This window comes from Malania oleifera, chromosome 2 (assembly GCF_029873635.1).
Source record: "Malania oleifera isolate guangnan ecotype guangnan chromosome 2, ASM2987363v1, whole genome shotgun sequence".
In the NCBI taxonomy this organism is placed as follows: Eukaryota; Viridiplantae; Streptophyta; class Magnoliopsida; order Santalales; family Ximeniaceae; genus Malania; species Malania oleifera.
This window is the reverse complement of record NC_080418.1, coordinates 24,797,453-24,819,276: the sequence shown is the minus strand read 5'-3', so window position 1 is coordinate 24,819,276 and position 21,824 is coordinate 24,797,453. Positions and strand designations below refer to the sequence as shown.

Here is a 21,824-nt window from a genome sequence, read left to right as displayed (position 1 = left end):
GCGACAGGTTACCTGACTCAAATTCAACAGTTGCTACTCCACCTACAACCGTAACACCTTGCAATGCATAGATATTTCCTGCTACTTCTTCCCTTTTCATCACTATCAAGTTACCTTCACACACTTTCATTTCTCCACATTTAGACTCGTGACAATATCCATTACGGTCTTAAGTTCCCAATGAAATACCATTCTTCCTTAGTCTCGATTCAAGCTTTACATCACATATGATTCTTACAAAATCACCATACATTCCGATTTTGACATTTCCAATAACAGACATTTTGCATGAAATATCATTTTCAATCAAAATACAATTAGTATAAACTGACCTGTAGATGTCAAACCATTTTTCTAGGATAAAAGCATCCGATATCTAAGATCGAAGAATCACTCGTGAAGCACTCTGAACTCGATGAAACACGTAGCATATCTCTTTCACTATATTCTGAATCTTCCTCCACTACACTTGCAGATTTTGACAAACCCTTAGACATATATCGGCATTCCTGTTTTCACCAAACTAATGCCGGTGAATTCTCATCGATGACATGATACAATACATCCTTAGCCAAACAAAAAAAATGATTGCTCCCAATTCATTCCAAGTCACTGCATCCATACTATTCGATTGAAATTATGTATAAACCTTTCACCAAACCGTGTTGCACTAAGAGATCCTTCAATTCAGAGACCATACAACACTCTCTGATACTAATTGTTGTGAAAATAGAGCCTCAACCAACAATGCACAGCGAAATAACGATATTATTGTAAAAGGATCAATCATACACTTGCATACAATGTAAATAGTGAATTCAGAATATATCCACAACCACAGTAATATAAAAAAAGTAATGATAAAGGCAATGACACTAGGAATTATGTGGTTCGGAAAAGCCTACATCCACGGGAGCAATCGAGAAGAGATTTCACTATGAAGATCAAAGATTGTATGCTACAATGATCTTCTTTCCTTTTCTCACCCTCTCTCACACTCTTACTTGTCAAAATATGCCCAGAAGAAAATATATAACAAGCCCTCAGAGACTTCCCTCCGAATCCCCAACCGTCCCACTGTTTACATTCAAAATTCAAATATTTTCTCGCAGCTTAGAAGCACTCGTCAATGAGAACAGAGCACTCGTCGACGAAACAAAGAAGACCACTCATCAACTAGTCTATCTACTCGTCGACGAATCTTTGTTGCTGCCCTGCACCAAGAACACATCCATATGTTTTTCTCCTTTTGTTTATAAACCCTCGAAATATAAGAGCCACACCATAAACAATATATATATATATATGTTTGTTATAAACATTCTTCAAGCACACTTAGTGAGATCCACGATCTCAACCCACATCATCAAAAGGTGTTGGGAAACTCGTTTGTCATAAATATTTTTCTTGACATATTTGATGAGACCCATAATATGAATCTGCATCATCAAAAGGTGCTTCATGAACATTTATTTTCCATAAACACAACCATCTCACATATCGTAATGAGTTGGATTGTAGGACACTAAAATTCTCTAAAACTATATAAAAAAGAGTATATGTGGTCTCTCCATTTTTCTAAGCATAAAACAAGGACGTGAAAGTTTAACTTGAAACAATACTCATATAAGTACATAAGTATTATTTAAGAAATTATACATGGAATCTACCCCTCCATGTGTCCGTGAATTTATTTTTTAAATACTAAATATGTGATAAATATTGAATTCTACATTCATCAATAGCATGTCTATATACACGGAGTAAAACTTATTTGTCGCATATTTAATATTTAAAAAATAAGTAGACGGAGAAGATGGAGGAACAGTTCCTGTATAATTTCCCCAAGGGCTGTCCATGTACCACCATTATGGAAGCAACGTGTGAGCGGAGAAGAAGCATAGCAATTGGCCACAGAGATTCATCACCATTCACCAACCACCGCCGATGGCCCCAAAAGGAATGATGACCATCCACTTCCATCCATCAATGCTCCCCTCCAATTCAATTAAAAACTAAATTATATATATTCAACACCCACAACTCTTCTTTCTTACGACTGTGGAAATTAATTAATTCATTTATATTTATATCAACAGCCTAGTTTTTTCTAATCAGCAACGTAACACACACTGATAAGTAAACCAAAAGCAATCCCTCATATCATATCCCCCTTTGCTCCTCTGTTTTTCCTGCCTTCTTAAGCAACCCCAGTCGTTCCCACAGTCCTCCTGCACCCCACTTCCATCATCCCTCTCTCTCTCTCTCTCTCTCTCTCTCTCTCTCTCTCTCTCTCTAGAATTCACAAATGATAACAGCTGGGTCTTGAGACTAAAATGAACCCATCACCTAACTTCAATCCATTCTCTTCCCCCACTCATTATTTTTATTATTTTTGCTTTTAAGGGTAACGCTTCCCTCCCCAATAAGATTATAAGAACCCCCTCCTGCATGCACTCCCCAACCCCATCACTACTACTACTACTTCATTCACTCCCGAGCTAGTTATCTAGCTAGCTTCAACTCGAATCAAGACAGAAGAAATTAAGAACCATGAAGAGCCAGCTTTCTCTCTTCTTCCTCCTCTCCTTCTTCTTCCTCCAGAACCCCACAACCTCGGCCCAGTCGTCGCCGGCGGCTGCTCCGGTGCCGCCCGGCCCCACCAACATCACCAAAATCCTGGAGAAAGCCGGGCAGTTCACGGTCCTGATCCGCCTCCTGAGAAGCACCCAAATGGAAGACCAGATCAACACCCAGATCAACAACTCCAACCAGGGTCTCACCCTCCTCGCACCCACCGACGCTGCCTTCTCCGGCCTTAAAGCCGGAACACTAAACTCCATCTCCGACGAGCAGAAAGTCCAGCTCATGCAGTTCCACGTCATCCCCAATTTCCTCTCCACCTCCAACTTCCAGACCATCAGCAACCCGGTTCGGACCCAGGCCGGGAACACCGACGACGGCGAGTTCCCGCTCAACATCACCACCTCCGGCAACCAGGTCAACGTTTCCTCCGGCCTCGTCGACGCCACCGTGGCCAACACGCTGTACACGGACGGCCAGCTTGCGGTTTATGAGGTCGACAAGGTGCTTCTTCCTCAGAACATCTTCGCGCCCAAGCCGCCGGCGCCGGCCCCATCTCCGGCGAAGTCCAAGAAGAAGAAATCTACAGTTGCCGCGAGCACACCTGAGGCCGTGCCGGCGGACACATCCAGGGCAGTTCGTTTCGCCGGTCATGGAGGGGTGTACGTTGGAGTAATACTTGCTACTGTGGTTGCAGCATTTTCTTTGTGACAGAAGAAGGAAAAAAATTGGTGATTGATGATTTTGATCTGTCGGATTGGACGGTATTGATCGGCGACATGCACGAGTGATTTTTGAATAATTGTTTTTTTTTTTCTCTCGAGTCCCATTTGATCTATAAGTCAGTTTGTCATGGAAACGTTGAGAAGATGGACGGCTAAGATTGAATTTTTGAGCCTTTTTCTTCTCTTTCTCTTTTTTTTTTTTTTTTTTTTAATTTTTTGTAATTTTTTATTGTTGGTTCAGTTTCGTGTAATTTGAGATTTTGTGTTGTATAGTTAAAAAAAAAAAAAAAAAAAAAAGGGTGGCTGTCTATTAAAAAAATTATTTATTATTTTTTAATCATTGCTTTGGTAAAATTTTAGAACAGAAACAACATTCTAATAAAAAAAGGCACTTTTTTTTTTTTTTAATCTAAAACTTTTATACAAGTTAAATTTGATTTGCAGGATCCCTATTTTAAAAAATAAATTTTTAGAAGGTTAGGTTACAATTAATTATATAAGAAATTATGTTATTATTATAAAACAAGTAAAAATGTGAAATATTTTGAGTCTATAATAAGGAATAGATAAAGAATGACTATTACCAAATTTCATCATACATATTGAATTAAATAATTTGAAATATTAAAGAATAATTATTTCCTTAATTTCTATAGGTAAAATATAAGCTACGTTCCATCTTAATCCAATAAATAGCTATTTCGCTAAACCAAACAAGTCGTAAATTTTATTTGACAAAAAAGGAAAAAAAAAAAAAAAGGGGAGAGAGAGATATGGTATATGTTCAATTAAATATTTGGAAGTGTGCACAAGTCCTTGGCACCATAAAAAATAAGGGGAGGGCCTTTGCTTGCTTTAAAATTTGCCCTATTCAAGGCTTTTGATTAGATGGATTGAGGTTTTAGTTTCTCTAATAGAGAAAAATATCAAGTAATATTGGGTCCAATCAGAAATTCATAAGTTAGATTTTTGTAGTATGTGTATAATGTATCCATATCAAGTTAGATTTTTCTGTTTTAATTAATGGAAGGAAAAAATTTATTCTTAAAGTGTCAATGGATTGAGTTTAAACCTATTATGATGACTCTATCACATTCTCGCTTAAAACTTATATAAAAATTTATCAAGAAGCTTACTAAGAGAAAAACCAATATGGGGGTTCCAAGGAATAAAAAAACCAATTAAGAAGTGTCTACCACTCTCTACCAAATGCTTGTAGATGACCTCCTAATTAATATTTTCGAAGGCTAGCCAATCCAAAAGAATTTGGTAATGTATCTCAACCTCCTTATGGTGGTCCTAGTAAGAGATTAACAAAGAAAGATGTTAACACCGGAGGAGTTATGGGTGGACTTGATAGAAACGGGTGAGTACCAACTTGACTCAAAAGCTTAAGCCTATGGGGCCTTGAGTCCAACCATATATATAAGCACTCATCATTCACTTAATTTCCCAACTGCTCGTCTTTGAACGAAAATCAACTCCCTCATGAGAATAAGCCCAACCCTCCAACAGTTTCTCAAGTGGGCCATACCACCGCACCTTACGTGTCTCGACTTGCATTCTACGTGCCTCCAAATCAATCATACTTTTCACGTCTTGACCCTATTCGGAAACCATCTTCTAGGCCTACATGATCCTTATTGGTCTCTTGAACTGTTAGCACGTCAGGAGAATTAGTTTAACGCCTCGATTTTTTTTACGATGTTGCTCGCTTAGAGTTACAAATCGTCAGCTTTGATATCACTTGTTAACACTCGAGGAGTCCATGGGTGGGTTTGATACACACGGATGAGTACCAACTTGACTCAAAAGTTTAAGCTTATTGTATTTTGGGCTCAACCATGTATATAAGCACCCATCATCCACTCAATTTTTCCAACGTGGGACCAACCCACAAGTGAAATTCTCAATAAAAGAATAAAAAATAAGGGCATCTAATTAAGCATCTATAAATTAAAACATAAGCATTAACTAGGTTTTTATTTGTTTGGAGACCAAACAAGGAAACCTTTAACTCTTTAATTGATAATCAAAAAAATATAATCGAAGGGTGGGAGAGCTACACTAGTCAAACTTGTTGCTACATCCCTCTCATTAACTAATGCAATGAGCGCACTTCCCAAATTCCTTTTCTTGGAATTTTAAAGATTTTTTTTTTTTACAATACGTTTTTTTCTTAATTTTTTAAAAATGATTTCATATTTCTCCTTCTTAATTTTTCATATTTTTATATTTTACATTTTAAGTTTTTTAGATTTTTCATATTTTTTAATTTTAAAAAAATTACGTGGTAATGATAACGATTTTATTTTTCTGTTGTCCTTGGTTGATTAACAACAATTATAATAAAATATATTTTTTGATTTTCTATCTTTAAGAAAAACAAGAAATGCTAATAATATACAAATAAATAAAAGAGAAATGCTAATAATATACAAATAAATAAAAGAGAAAGGATAATATGTGTAGTAGTGGTTGTAACAACAATACTTTTTAACTTTTTTTTGTCAACAAATTTCAGTTTGAAAACAAGATTTGTCATATGCTTGGACAATTAATTACTAAGTTTTATTCTTTGATGAATAGGTGTCTACTATCAATTTTCCTAAGTGGATCCTAATTTCTTTTTTTATGAATAGTTTGTTGGCTTCTTCATTAAGCATTGGGATCAACAGCAGTTCATTCATTTTATATTAATAGGTATTTATGATGATTTGAACACGCTATAACATTTCTCTTGGATTGGACACTTATTCTATCCTTAATTTACATTAATGAACTTTTTTGAGGAATTCAACAAAAGAGTCATTATAAGGTGTCTTCCTCTTATATGGTCATGACTACATCTATTTTTGGGCTTGGGATGTTGCCATTTCTACTACTCATCCACCTTTTTCTATCACATTTTTGTTAAACCTTAGTTCTCCTTGCGTTAGCAATGTTTTTTGTGTAGATAAATGTCATGGAATACTCTAATCCCTCTTTTAATTTGTTTCCACTCATAAAGAAAGGTACCATTCTTCAACGATCCTGTCCATACACCTTATAATAGAATTTACAATTAAGTAGAATGTCAACATTGTCATATTTTGGAATATGTCAAATCCTTCTTTTTCTATTCTCTTCTGGAGCATTTTTAGGTGCAAGTTTCTTTTGCACCTATCTAACCCATTATAACAAGATATATACCTCATTATCTACTATCACCGATAATAAATCCCCATTTGAGCTTTTGTATGAGAAGGTTATTGCTTATTTAATCTTACAATTTCGGTTGTGTGTGTAGATTTTGTGTTGCTTCTAGCTTGTGAACATAACAAGTTAATTTTAGCCGCGCTCATGTCTTTATTATTTTCTAGGCTATGACTATGATATTGAGTATAAGAGTTATTGGTGTTATAACCTTATTACCAAATGTTTTAAGACATTTATACATGTCCCCTTTTGGGGCCATAAATGTCATTTTATTAGCATTTCTTCTTTGAATTTTTTTTCTAGAATTGTTTATCAGTCCATATATTGTGATCTTTATAGACAACTCCCTACCTCCTCCTTTTAAGGTGAACTTAGACCCCCTTGTGAATCCATCTATCACATCTCATTTAAGGCCTATTTTTTAGATTCTATTTATCATTGATAAGCTAGCTGATAAGTGCTCCCCCCCACCCTTTCCCCCGAACCCAAAATTAAGTGATTGCCATTACTATTCAACTATTGCCTCTCTTTATGAACCTAGCACGTATTGTGAGGCTGGCACTAATCCCCTTTGGAATTAAGCCATGTATGCCAAAATTATTGCCCTAATTAACTTAAAGTAATTCTTAGAACTTGTTTAGTCTCCTTTTTGGCAAAGTTGCAATAGGGTGTGCAAGATTAGGACTTGATCTTATGGTTTTGTAGAGCACTACACTTGCTTCTTTTTGCAACAACTTCATTGTTGATATGCAAGTTAAGTTTTGAGTACTAATACTATTTGAGTACAAAGTTGAACTCATGCTTTTTAGAAAATCTCCCTCGCTCTTTGAATCTGACTTTAGTTTATGTGGAAGGGAGCAAAATTTGGGGACCTCATCAGTAATGTCTCACCCTTTGTCCCTCCACCTATAGATCCATCTACCGTATCTATTTCACTTGATGCCTTTTCTTCATATTCTATATATTCATTGTTGCTCCAACTTGTAAATGTTCCTACTCACCATTTAAGTAAGTACCATTACTATTCAATAGTTACTTCTCTTTATAAGATTTGAACATATTCTGATGCTAGCATGTAATGACTGGCAACAAGCCATGCATGAAAAACTTTATGACCTAACTGAAACTAATACTTGGGACTTGTTTAATCTCCTTCTTTGTAAACTTGCAATAGTGTTTAAGGGGTGTACAAGATTAAGACATGAGCTTATGGTTTTGTAGGGTACTACACTTGTTGCTTTTTGCAACAACCTTGTCGTTGACATGTGAGCTAAGTTTTGAGTCCAATACTATTTGAGCACAAAGAAGGGCTCATGCTTTTCAAAAAATTCCCCTTGCTCTCCTTTCTTACTTTAGTCCTAGTGGAAGGGAATGAAAAATTAGGGAATCTCAACAATGATCAATGTCTTACTTTTGATTTTTTTTTTTTTTTAAATCACACCTACAATGGAATCAAATTTGAGGCTACAGTTACCATTCTAGCCTCTGGGTCGCAGAAGCAAGAGTAGAGTTGTAGTCCGACTAGAACATTAATTCCATTATTTGAAGGAATTGTGATTTCCCCTTTATTCCATGGGATATCTCCCAATTCCTACCTTTGTTGTTTTTTTTTTTTAAATTCATTATAACCTTAAAAAAATTAATATGCTAACACAAAAAATATCCATAAATTAAACTACCTTAATCATCCATAAAAAAATGCTCTATCATCAAATGCGCTAGCATCTCACTTGTGGCTTTGCTCGTAGAAGAATATCTCAACCACTAATGTAACACATCTTCACCACACTCTGCTTCACTAAAGCAACCATTATCGGTGGAACCACATACAAATGGGTCACCATGCTTTTCTCCACCACCCCCAAAACCTTCTCCCTTGGGGATGTCGCCTTGAAGTTCCAATGGGTCAAAATCAAATTGGAGAATTAAGTCAACATGGCACACAACATTGTTCATGTGATTGAAATTTTTTTGGCAAATGTGAAACTTGGTCCAACTTTTTGACTAAAAGTGTCAAATTTTAGAATGTGACTTAATGGAGGAATCAATTGACAGTGCATGAGAGAGCTTTGATATGATAGATTAAAGGTGGTGAAAGAAGAGTGTGGTTATTCCCACACATATTATTGTAGCTGATCCTATTTGTCTTCACTTCGGGAATGATTTATGGGGTTTGAGAGTTAAGAGTTGGAGGAAGCTTTGGAATGGCTCTATCGTACATTGGTAATATTCCTCAGTTGAACTTAAGTTTTAGGATTATCAGGGAGTTGAATTCTTCACATTCACACTTAGAAGCAGAGGTTTTAGTAGATCTCTACACTACCATAAGGAGGTCATTCCATGAATCTCTTCCTATTTCAAGGAAATCAAACTAGAAGGAACAAACTGGAAAGGATATCAATGCTCAATCAAATGCAACAAGTAATACAGTATCAGCTGGACCTGTAAAAAAGGAACTCTATTTCTTAGACTGATCTAAAAAACAAAGGAAGGCAGACTTTTCTTCTTGGATCTCTTGATGGATCAACCAAAGGTAGATGCAAACCAGCTTCATAGGTCTCTAAAAAACATTCAAGAAATGCTAAAGCTCATAGAGGATTGTATCGGTAGGACTAAACTAATTAGCAGGAACCTAATTGAATTTGGGAAAAAATTCTCCCAAGTGGTGCCACATACCAATTTGTTTGAAGTAGAAAATAGTAAGATCAAGTTCACTAACTCTAGTATTTTCATCGAACCTGATAATTAAGGTGTTAAGAGAAGAAAGGAGTTTCTTAGCCATTACTTAATTGGAAATCCAGACAATGGCATTAAGTCAATCTTAGAGCTAGAAGCTTGGTGTAAAAAAGAATGGAATCTCAATGGAACTCTAAAAATTTAAAAACTATCCTTTGATTTCATCCTATTCGTCTTCAACATGGTGGAGGATGTAGAGAAGGTGATGATTTGTGGTCCCACACATTTTCATAACCAATTTATGAGATTGATCAAGTGGAACCTCTTCATGCTTTGTCATAAGAATAGGGACAATAGATCAACTAAATGGATCAACATCAGAGGTATTCCTCTCCAGCTGAAAAGCACAACAACTCTAGAGGCCATTGGTATGATTTGAAGAGGATTATTAGAAGATTTGAAGGATATAGATTGTTTGAAGACATAAGATGTGTTCCTAAAATATGCTATTTTAGGCCTCCATTTACCTATGCGATGTTCTTATTTACTTTGTAATTATACCTTCTTATCATTGTTTGGAGTTACACGCAGTATGTTTCATGTTTCAGGAAATCAGAACTCAAATCAAGGAGTTAAGCGGTGTAAGGAGTTAATGAAGCAACTTGGAAGCACAAGGCTCGACCAAGTACTCGACTAGGTCTCCAAGGCCTTGATCCAGCTACATCAACATATCCTTGATCGACCATGCGGTGTAACCAAACAGTCACAAGGGGTGACTAGGTCAAGATAGAAGACTTTAGAGTGCTAGTTAACAAGCAAGATTCACAGAATGACTCGACCAGAGTGCGACAAAGAGACCTTGGGTGTGTGACCAGGTCGACGATGCCATTAACTGAAAAATGAAGTAATTAAAGATTTTCTAGAATGTTTTGATCAGGGCGCGATCAAGAGAACTTGGGGTGTGACCAAGTTGACTGTTATTGAGTTCAAAAATCAGTTGCGTGAGATTTTTGGCTAAAGTTTCATGATTTGAATTTGATTATGTGTAAACCCTAATGGGTATAAAATCAAACTTCAAATAGATGATTAGGGGTTCCACTTTGGTCCCTTGAGTCCCTCGAGTTCTGTTGGGTGCCAATTAGATTAGCTTTCTTTTAATTTTCAATTTACATTGCTTTGTTTAATTTCAAGTTGCAAGTTCAATTGTATTTCAATTCCTGCTTTGTTTCAATTCTGAATTTCAATAAAAGTTATGCTTTCAATTTCGTTCTTCGTTACCTTGTCCTTACTTTTGATTTCATGCACCATGAGTAGCTAATTTGCTTGGTTCCCTAGTTACGTTGTGATGAAACCCTAGGCTAGAACAACATAGTTAGGATTCAGTCAATAGTGCATATTAGGATACAGTTGTTAAAAAGGAATTCGTGTTCGATAGATAGGATATGCCCTGTTCTCCCGATCGTGCTCCAGATGATTGGTGTGAACCCGACTACCCTATGCTACTCAAGCAAATTGCGTTAGAAATGAATTTGTGTTCGCTAGATAAGGTATACCCCGTTCTCCTGATTGTTCTTAGGACGATTGGTGCAAATCTAGGTACCCTATGCTACTTGAGCAGATTACGTTAGAAAGGAATTCTTTTTCGCTAGATAGGGTATATCCCAATCTCTCGGTCGTGCTCTAGACATTTGGTGCGAACCTGGCTACCCTATGCTACTCGAGCGAATTACTTATCTTTGAAACCCTAGTATGGATAATTGATCAAACCTAGTTATTGTGCATTAAAGGACTAGGGTGGATTCATAACGAGGGAATTACTTTACCTTAAGAATTTCAATTCAATTTTAATTGCTTTCTTAGTTTAATAGAAAAAACCAAAATCAATTTTTCTTCTTATTCCAGCATAGTAAACTAGATTAATTTGATAAACAGTTGCACTTTAGTCCCTGAGAATTGACACCCAACTTACTCATTGTTCTAATGAACTTGGACATAGTTAGGTTTTATAAATTTTATCTTTGGTAGTTAAGAACCCAAACCTTGGCAAGCCTGGCAACATGGTCAGATTAAAAGTTAATAATGTCACAAAGATCCCATATCACGTTATAATTTTAGATGGAGATATAGTCTATCGCTTGAATATCGAAAGAAAAAACAATGTGAGGTTGCTCAAAAATAGACTTCAGTAGTCTTGGTCATCTGACACAAAACCGAATCTTCAATTCCTGCAAGCCGTTCTAATAGGAGAAAGGAACACTATACATGTGCTTGCCTTAAAGGGATTCAAACATCTAGAAGAGACATAAGATATCAAAATGTGGAATCAAGAGGGGATGCAAAGAGGAATAAGATGTGTGGGTTAAGACGCGTTTGGTGAGCGAATAGAGGAAGTGCACAACGCTATGCCTCGAGCCCCAAAAAACTTCAGAATTTTTAAATACTCTGCTAGAATTTCGATCAAATTCAAAAAACTCGTTATCATAAATCTGTAGATGGCGTAAGAATGAAGACAAAGCAGTAGAGGGTTTTGGCAGCAAGGATTGGAGACCACTTTGAGGGTTTCAGCCCAAGCTCGCAATACTTTCGGTCACTCCATGCCTAGCTCAGCAAAAGTCCATTTAGCTCCACCCCCAACCCATGTTTTGGACTTCTTTATCAAAGCATCTCCTGCCTTTAACAACAAAACCTTGCCAATTCAACCCACAGTTGTAGAAGTTAGAGTAGGCAACACTAACACGGTACTACTCCTAAAGTTTCATGAAACAGAGGACTCCAAAGAGCTCATAGAGCCCCTTCGTGGTTATGGCTTGATAAAGGATCTCAACAATATATTATGATTTTAAAAAGAAATGTGACTCATGGGCCATATAAACGAAGTTGCAGAATTCAACAAAAAAAATAGGATTGCTCATGAATGAGGAAGACGAGAATATATGGTCTTTTCTACAAATAATCGCCTCCCAAAATGGCTTACTAGTTAGCAAACACACTCCCAAATGAATAAAAAGATTCTATCCTATAATGTAATAGGTTTGAATGAGATAAAGATGAGAGGACAAGTCAGATCATTATTGGAAAGCTAGAAGCCATATACTGTATGTTTGCAAGAAATGAAGTTAAGTCGGTTAGAGAAGAAGCTCATGCTCTCAACTTGGAAGGAATCAAAGTTGGACCTCAATGGAATAAAATTGAGTTGAGCTTTAGGAGGCATCATCATTATGTGGAAGAATAGTCAATTTAGTAAAGTGAGGTTAGTAAAATGCAAGTTCTCCATCTATTTGATTTTGCACTACAAAGTCTTAGGAAAAATTGTTGGGTATAGGTGGTGTATGGGCCTCAAGTCATGGGACAAAAAGTAGAGTTGTGGGAAGAAATCTCCAAAGTTAGAGAGAAGAATGCACGCCCTTGGTGCATCTATATATGGAGATTTCAATGAAGTTAGATATCCCTTCGAGAGGTCCATTGCCACTACAATTAATAAAAGAATGGAACAATTTTCTGAGTTCATCTCTAAATGGGCTCTTATTAATCAGACTTTGAATGGAGCTTATTACAATTGGTCTAATAATCAAGATCCACCCATATTTTCTAGATTGGATATATTCCTTATGACCACTGAATGGGAGGAAGCCCACCCTCACTTGTGGCAAGAGGCTCTAACTAGGCATCTTTCATATCATAATCCAATTGTGTTGGATTGTGGGGGACTAAAATGGGGTAAAGCTCCATTTAAATTCAATAATGGCTACCTAAAAATTAAAGGATTCCCTAACCTGCCGGATCAATGGTGGAATGAAATAAAGGTGAATGGTTCTATTTCCTTTGTCCTAGCAAGTAAGCTAAAGTTTTTAAAAGGTTGTTGTGTTATGCATGGAATAAAGAATACATTGATAAATCCAATTGTCAAAAATCAAGCTTGTTGGTAGAGTTAGATTACTGGAATCATTTAAAGGAATCTTATCCCCTAAACAACATTGAAAAAATTAGGAAAAATGAATGCAATAAGGAATTGCTTCAAATCCTTGACATTGAAGAGGCCTCTTGGAGAATGAAATCTAGAGAGTTATGATTGAAATAGGGGGGATAAGAACACCAATTTCTTCCGTTGAATGACTTCCATGCACATGATATATAACCAATGTTTTACTCAAGTTGAAGGTAGATTAGACAATTAGTGAGGCTTAAGAAGATATAAAAGCTAAAGCAGTAAGATATTTTCAAAAGCTTCTCAAAGAACATGCAGGGTGGAGGGCAAAAAATCGAAGGGTGGAATTTCATGAAGCTCACGAGGGAGGATAGAAAGAATTTAGATGCCCTATTAAATTTCAGAGGAAAGAGCCTGGGCAACCATTAAATCACTCATTGCCAACAAGGCTCCCGGGCTGGATGGCTTCACAATAACACTACTTCAAAGGTGTGGGGGCACTTTTAAGGCAAACTTCATGGAAGCTCTTAATGAATTTCACGTCATTTGGTTTGAAAAGAGTCTAAAATCGACCTTCTTGATATTGATTTCTTAGAAAGGTGGGGCTAAAAATATAAAGGATCTCAAACCAATTAGCTTGATTGGGATCATTTAGTTTGCTTTTCTTGCTAAGATCTTATCTTATAGGCTAAGAACTGTGATGCCCAAGACTATTTCTAGTAATTAGTTTGCTTTTCTTGCTAACAAACAAATCATTAATGCATCATTGATAGCTAATGAGTGTCTAGACTTCTGAATTAGGAGGAAGATGAAAGGATTTCTCTGCAAATTGGATCTAGAGAAATCTTTTGATCACATTATCTGCGATTGCCTGATGAATAGTTTGGAAAACATAGGGTTTGGGATTAAATGTAGGAATTGGATATGCACATGCATATCAACAACATCGTTCTTAATAATCATAAACGGAGAAGCTGTAGGGTTTTCTAGAAGCTTCAGAGGGCTTAGGCAAGGTGACCCTTTGTCGTCTTTCTTGTTCACCATTCTAATGGAAGGTCTCAGCATATTGATTGAGAAGGCCAACTTTATTAACATGATGCATGGTGTTCATCTGCTACATGGTAATGATTCCCTTAATATTTCCCATTTGCTTTTTGTCGATAACACCTTGATATTTTGTAGGGATGACATATCCGAAACAAAGGGATTGAAGGCCATCCTATTATTCTTTGAAACTATGGCAAGCCTCAAGATCAATTACTCCAAAGGCAGCATCTATCGAGTTGGGCTAGCCTCCAATATTGACTTCTTTGTCAATAGCCTAAACTTGAAGGTTGGATCATTCCTAACAAAATACTTAGGCCTTCTCTTAGGTTTACAAAATGGAGCCATCAAAATGTGGGATCTAGTTGTGGAAAGAGTTGAACACAAACTTGTTAGGTGGAAAGCAAGGCACTTGCCTTTGGGCGGTAGAATGATTCTCAAGGAAGTGGTTCTAATGAATTTGCCTACCTACTTCTCTTTGGCCTATTCCCAATGCATTTGCTATAAAGTTAGAAAATTGCAAAGGGATTTTCTTTGGATGGGAAATTCTAATGGTTTCAAGCACCCTTTGATCAAATGGACTAGTCTTTATCCTCCTATCTCCAAAGGAGGCTTGGGGTTTAAAAACATGAAACTCATGAACTTTGCATTTTTAGATAAATGGTCCTGGAGGGTTTCTCCTGAGTCTAATAGCCTTTGGAGGAGCATGATATATGCAAAATATGCCTTTGAATCTTTAGGTTGGGAATCACAACATTGTAACCTAAAAAAGAGTTAGAGCCTTTGGAAATGTATCCTTAAGCACAACCATATGTTTTGGATATTTGCAAAAAAAAAAAAAAAAATTTGGGAGATATGATGGCCCAAGAACTCTTTTTTGAAAGGATCATTGGGTTGGAGATAAACTTTATGTAAGCTTTACCCTACCCAATTCTCCTTTTCTTGCCATCTGGATGGCAAGGTAAAAGATCTTGTCCTTTATTGTAAGGAGCAACACCATTGAAACCTTCTATTCTCTCGTCAGCCTAGAGGTCTTCATTTAGAGGAAATCCTGGAGCCGTTGGTAGCCGTTTACTCGGTTTAAATTCAAAAGTTAGCTACTGATACTTGCACTTGGTCCTTAACCAACAATGGTATATTTTCTATCAAAAGTTTCTATAACAAGCTCTTGAGCTAATTGCAGTTTGTCTTTCACAAAAATATTTTTTTGAGCTCTTTGCTTCCATCAAAGTTTTCCTTCTTTCTCTAGTTGGCGGAAAAGAATTGCATCTTAACACATGATAATCAAAGGAAAGGTTGAATCTTCGCCTCTATGTGCATGCTTTGCTGAAAGAAGAAATTGAGAGACACTATTCTAGCCACTATTTCTTGGGAGATTTGGAAGTCAAGATATAGAAAAAAATTCTAAGATGAAAAGATCTCTACTCAACTGGCTTCAGATAATGTCTTTTACAAATTTATTTCATTAGAGCCATGTTTGCTCCTTTTTTCCCTCTTCAAATTGGGAGGAGTTTCTCATTTACTTTTCTCCCTTGGGTTTGTAATTGTTTAGACTTCTGCTTGTTCCATTTTCTCCTCAAGTTTCTTGCTTGAGGTTTTTTTTAATGAAATCCTCTTTATCTTTTTTATAAAAAAAAGTGCGGGTAATTGATAAATTCAATATCTTCCCCATATCAATATTTTGCCATAACATTAGCAAAAGTGCAAAACTGAGATACAACAAATGGCCACCATTTATCTCATGGGTAAAAGTTAAATAATAAAGTTAATTAACTTGAAGTCATATAATTGAAAGATTGCAAAAAATAAATAGTTGTTGCAGTAGGGGCTTTATCAAAATCGACTTATTTCTCATTTCTAATTTTCAATCTCCATTCAAGAATACCAAACATTGAGAATGGAATTAATTTTCAATTTTGATAGTCATTCTCTATGACTAATGAAATTTAGTAGTTACATTAGTTAAATTACTTCAAGTTAATTAAATTTATTTTTTAAAATTTTGTAATTTTAGCTCTATTCCTACTTTGGTTCTATTCTGGCCTTTCCTTTCGTGTGTGGCTAAACTCTATTTCACAAACCAAAGAAGGAGTTAACACATGGAATAGTATAATATTCATGGTCTGAAAGAATATTTTTAAAAATAATACCTTAATTAATGTTCCCAACTCACTTGTTAATAAATTCCTTAAACTAATTGGTGGGTATACCTTGCTTAGTAAAAATTGAGAAATTCCAATGGCTAGAGCTTGATACTTTTTTGTTGGAGGGTCTTAGGTTGGAATCTTTTGGGGTGGAGGGTTGGAAAAGGAGAATGGGATGAGAGAAGTTTGCTTCTCACAAAAAATGATTGATCTAGAAAAATTCAAAAAAGGAGTAAAACTTTTCGCTATATCCTTACCTCTATTTATATATTTATTTATATATATATATATATATATATATATTTGTTTTGTTCATGCATTATGATCTTGTTGATGAATGATCTAGATTCATATCGGGATCTAGTAAGGTTGTTCAACCTTTTCTTGAGAGCATGACATGGGTTACCTTTGTATCGTACCTCACACTCAACATTGACTTGAGGCACTTCCCAAGACTTGTGAGCCTCCAATGAATCCCAAAAAAATTAAAACCACCCAATAAAAATAGGATCCAAAAGAATATGACAACCTAAAATTTTAAGCATATATACGTGATATCCATGTATGTACAAATCTCGTATGCAAATCTTGACATGAGTTAAAAGAAAGTACAAAATTAATAGAGGTAATCCTATTATTGTTATTATTATTATTAATTTTATAACTTAAGAGACAAAATAAATTATCAAAGAAGACTGAATATCAAGCAAGTACATGCAAAGATAAGCCTATTGCCATAACCGAAGATTGTGATTCACTTATGGTCCAAAAAATTTACTACACAAAATCAAATATAACTATTAGAAAAAAAAATATTTCTATAATAAATGCATAAATGCATACATGCATGGACCTTTCATTTAGTTAAAAGTAGAAATTCAAACGTTTTATTATGCAAAAATGAAATAATATCAATTAGAAAAATGATATTTCTAGAGTAAATGTAAATATATATATGCATGGATCCACCTTTCATTTACCTTGCCAGGTCAAATCATCGCATAAAATCATATATTGACTAGCCATAGTTACCTTTCCTTAAGACAAGCCTACATGTTCTTGGACATTGGTTGTCACAACCTATAATATATATATATATATATATATATATATATATATAAGGAATTATTATTATATATTAACTTGGAAGAACAGCAACCCCCTGAAGTTGACGTTCAAACTTTAGACATAGATCAGTCTCCATCACTAATCACAGTGTCGATCAATCCTACGGCCTTGATCTGCAGACAATCAAATCCTACGGAGAACCACAGAAGCTATGTAGTACTTATGATTAAGCTTAATATTTGCATGTGATGACAGAATATACATGTTAATTATTAGGGGAGACTCACGGAGCGTCAGGGCAGGCGCGGGGGGGGGGGGGGGGGGGGGGGGGGAAAAGTGCATACGATCAGACTCACGGACGGAACAGTGCGTCCTCAGATCAGTTCAAATGTACAGTAAGGATGGTGCCGTGACAACACAAGCCTGGAGTGCATTGTGACGCTAGCCAGCCAGCTAGACATGCAGGTTAATTTAATTTTTCAACGTCACGGAGAATCAAAATTTACTGCATGCAGAGACTCGCCATGTCGCTTTTTGCTAAGTGCAAGTCTCTTCCAGTGTGCAGTGGCCCCCTTCTCTTCACTCTCTCTCTCTCTCTCTCAAATGCAAAATCCAAATATCTGCTGTTCTAAAATGAACTTGCAACTTTTATGCTAGTTTATATATATATAATACAGAAATTTAATTAAAGGGTCTTTAATTAATTTATCTTGCCAATAATGGAGCTGTATATGTATTTAAGAGTACCTCAGTGGTTTCCATTACTGTAGTGGCTCAAGTCCATGGCTGCCCCCATTGAAGCAAACTTGGCTAGCTCGTGCTGGAAGATCAATGGTCTCCCTGCTGCACCATCCTTACCTCCTACCCCGAGAAAATCCCTCGTTAGACTACTTTCCACTTCAATATTATTGGAGCTTACGCGCTGCAGCTTCCCTCTGGTTACCGAGCTCGATTTCGAATCACCCAAAAACAACCCATCATTAATATTGTTTATTGGGGAAGAAGACGACATAGAATTCACCAACTCATTCAAGTTCTGATCAGCTTGGCTCTGCTGCCCAAAGAACTTGTCTTCAATCTCATTTCTGTTTTGGCTGTAATTAGGGTTATCATTGAAGTTCATCACTCCGAGCGCGGTTGCCGCGGCTGCTGGTGGGTTGCTTCTTGTAGAGCCCATTTGGGCTGCTTTCTGCAGCAGTGCCGTGGCCGACATGTGCGCCGAGCTTTGAGTGTTGGTACTGTTGGAGTATAATAGAGTGCCCATGCTTTCTGAAAAGTTTCCCTTGCTCTCATCTTCTCGTTTTAGTCCCAGCGGCAGTGCCGGTATGGAGAGATTAGTACTGGCGCTTTGGTTGAGCCACGGCGGTGGTGGTGACGAAAGCCCGAACAAATTTGTTTGCACCAATTCAGGCAAGCCGGTCGAGTTCGAACATAAGTACCCGTTTGAATTAGTACCGGATATGCCAATAGGGTTGAGGTGAGAATTGGGCTGGTCTAGCCACAGTGGCAGCCTCGGCTTCTGCCCATCTTCGTTGAGATGGCCGGTTGGGTCGACCGAGCTAGTGTGAAGTTCTGGCCGGAAGGGAGCGGAAAATTGGGGGATCCCGGCAGCCTGAAGACTACCTATCGGCCCATTGATCAAATTATTGTTTCTGAAGTTATTTGGAGTAATATTGGTTGGTGCAGGGACTGAGGTAAGCCTTGCACTTTCCTCAGCCAAAGCATCACAGAAGGCCCTGTGGGTGATGAAGCTATCCTTCCTGTTGTTAAAACAAAAAGCCCCGTTTCATAACTTTTCTTTTTCACAAAATACAAATTCCCGACTACCCTTTTAGTCTGACCGCATTAAATTCAGCTATAGATAATGAAACCCATGAAATTAAATCTATCTTCTACGTACGTGACCTGTAAGTGAAGAATTTTGAACATGGAAAGTATGTGCGTTACCTGGAGAAGAGGGTTCCACAATCGCACTTGTATTCTCTAGTTCCACAAATTTTAGTGTGAGCTTTCCAATCGGAGTGAACTGCATATTTTTTAGAACACTTGTCGCACTTCCACTTTTTCTCGCCGTGTTTTCGGCTGAAGTGCTTCTTGATGCCGGTGAGGTCGCCAAGGGCCCTCGAGGGGTCGTGGTGAACGCAGCTCTTCTCCGGGCAGATGTACACCTTCTTCCGGATTTCCTTATTGGTTCTCTGACGGAGCTTCCACGGCAGGTTGTGGCCTCTCCGGTGAAGCTGCAGGTTCTGGTCTCTCTGGAAACCCTTGTTGCAGATTTCGCAGATGAATCGGTTTGTGGCCATCAGAGACTTGGGAGACAGAGCTATAACTTCCGCATCTGGATCTAAACACCCCCCAAAAAAAAAAACCATCAATAGAAATGAGGAAACAAGAGAAAAGTAAAAAACAAAACCCTTATATGAAAAGGGTATGCTTGATTATTGCCTGGTGTTCCTGGAAGATTCCTCTTTCGCTTGGCAGATGGAGCTGTGGTAGGGTTAGGATTAGGGTTAGGGTTTGGTTGGTGGGCAAACCCTGTGATTGAAGAGGGAATTGAGAATCCATTTTCAGACATCATTTGGAACTGAATCCAAAGCAAGAGAGGGTAATTAATGGGCGCGTGTGTGGCCTAATTAAACTGGTTATAGAGAAGAGACAAAGTAAAAACAAAGAGGTACAGATGATGAAAAAATCTGAGAATCTGTAGAATCATATCATTCCAGACATAGATTTGCTCTTAACTTCCTCGAAAACGAAGAACTTTGATTAGTGACGAAATCCCATATATATAAGTCTGATGCTTTCGGAGATGAATGGATGGATGGATCTTTCCCTGGCGACTTGGGGTTTGAAAATTGGAACTCGGGAGAAGAAAAACAGTACCAAACGAAAAGAAGAAAGCCAAACAGAATATTTATTCTCTCTCTCTCTCTCCCCCTATATGTGCTATTTCTCTATCTTTATCCTACACGGCTTCTCTCTCAAAGTCGGTCAGCCATAGACTCAGCTGGACCGCTGTGTCTCTGTCTCTCTCATTTTCGGCTTCTAAAGTGGTAAAATGTAATTTACTAAGCTCTACTGGATATATCTATATCTATATATAGATATATAATGAAGCTCCCTTGAAAAGATAAAATAAAAGAAAAGGCAAGATGGGAAAGAGGGAGAGAAGGGCGGGAGGGAATATGGAGAAAAAACAAGAACATAGGTTTTAAAGGAAAAAGGTGAGGCATAGATGGATCGAATCAAGCTAGATTTGGAGAGAGAGGGAGAGAGAAAAGGGGGCTGAGAGAGAGAGAGAGAGAGAGAGAAAAGGGAGCTGCCTTTACAGCCATTCATGGGGGTAAAAATGATTATGCCATAATTGCATTCCCTCCTATTTCATCAAATCTGTTTTAGAGAGAGAGAGAGGGAGAGAACTGGTCATGGGCTAAGGGGGAGGGGGTGTTGGGCAATGGGCCTAATAGTGGGCTTTTATTGGGACCACGACAGGGTTTGGCATTGGGCGGCAGAGAGGGAAGGGGTGGGGCCGTGGTGGTGCTGGTGGGTCTGGTGTTGAGTTGTTTGTGATAATACAGAGAGTAGTGTTTGCTGTGGGACAGAGATGACTGGTACCCCTCCTTGACATGTCCGCCAGCCCCCGGACGAAACTGCCACTCACCACTCTCTGTATATATATATATATATATATATATACACCCCTCGCCCAATAGTTTCTCTCTCTCTCTCTCTCTCTCTCTCACACACACACACACACACACACACTCACACTTTTATCTAGAAAATCGCTCTGGCTACCTGGACTAGTGTCCACGGTGGGAATACGAGCCGATCGAGTTGACTCAGCCTTACTCCCTAGCTCGCTCCCTCCTCAAGCGTCCCGCCGCCCATACCCCACTTCTCGACTCGGTGGGCTCAGTCCAGTTCGAGTCCGGCTGGCCGGCATGCACGTATTCTGATTGAAATTGAACTACATCCATCATGATTTTAATTAAGGGGCCTCTACACCACCGCCAATTTTGAATTAACCATCCATGCATGGTATTCCCATCTATATAACTTAGCTTGATTTATTTTTCTTAGTGAAAATTCGTGTTTGTTATGGGCTTTAAATTTTATATATATATATATATATATATATATATATATATAATAGACGGTAAAAAGTCAATAAATACTCTATGTTGATATGACGTTATAGTCTTTTAAATATGATGAGATGAGTTTTGTTGTTAGACTCATGATTGGATTATACTACTAGTGTATGAGGGCAGTTTAGCTCCTCTGGTTCCTCTTGTTTTCATTACACTTAATATTTCAAAAAAAAAAAATTTTTATTATTATCATTATTATTATTATTATTATTAGCACTCCTTCCTACTATGCAAAATAAGTAAAAAGTTAAAATATATATATATATATATATATATATATATATATGTATGTATGTATTTTATATCT

General features: G+C 37.2%; 2 protein-coding genes across 3 annotated transcripts; one reads left to right on the top strand and one right to left on the bottom strand.

The window, feature by feature from the left end:
* The first annotated feature begins 2,428 nt into the window (after positions 1–2,428).
* On the top strand, positions 2,429–3,499 carry LOC131148001 (fasciclin-like arabinogalactan protein 12). The gene has a single exon (XM_058097726.1). The coding sequence runs from the start codon at positions 2,554–2,556 to the stop codon at positions 3,292–3,294; it is 741 nt and encodes a 246-aa protein (XP_057953709.1). The 5' UTR covers positions 2,429–2,553; the 3' UTR covers positions 3,295–3,499.
* A 13,914-nt stretch (positions 3,500–17,413) lies between these two features.
* Positions 17,414–20,681, bottom strand: LOC131148000 (zinc finger protein BALDIBIS-like). Of its 2 annotated transcripts, none has more exons than XM_058097725.1 (4): positions 19,809–20,681; positions 19,311–19,707; positions 18,111–19,123; positions 17,414–17,553 (listed from the first exon to the last, which is right to left on the bottom strand). In XM_058097725.1, the coding sequence occupies exons 1-3, from the start codon at positions 19,939–19,941 to the stop codon at positions 18,112–18,114; spliced, it is 1,542 nt and encodes a 513-aa protein (XP_057953708.1). In that variant the 5' UTR covers positions 19,942–20,681; the 3' UTR covers positions 17,414–17,553; position 18,111. The 2 variants fall into 2 exon arrangements, with proteins under 2 accessions (XP_057953708.1, XP_057953707.1); XM_058097724.1 differs by having other exon boundaries at positions 17,414–17,536.
* Between the last annotated feature and the right edge of the window lie 1,143 nt (positions 20,682–21,824).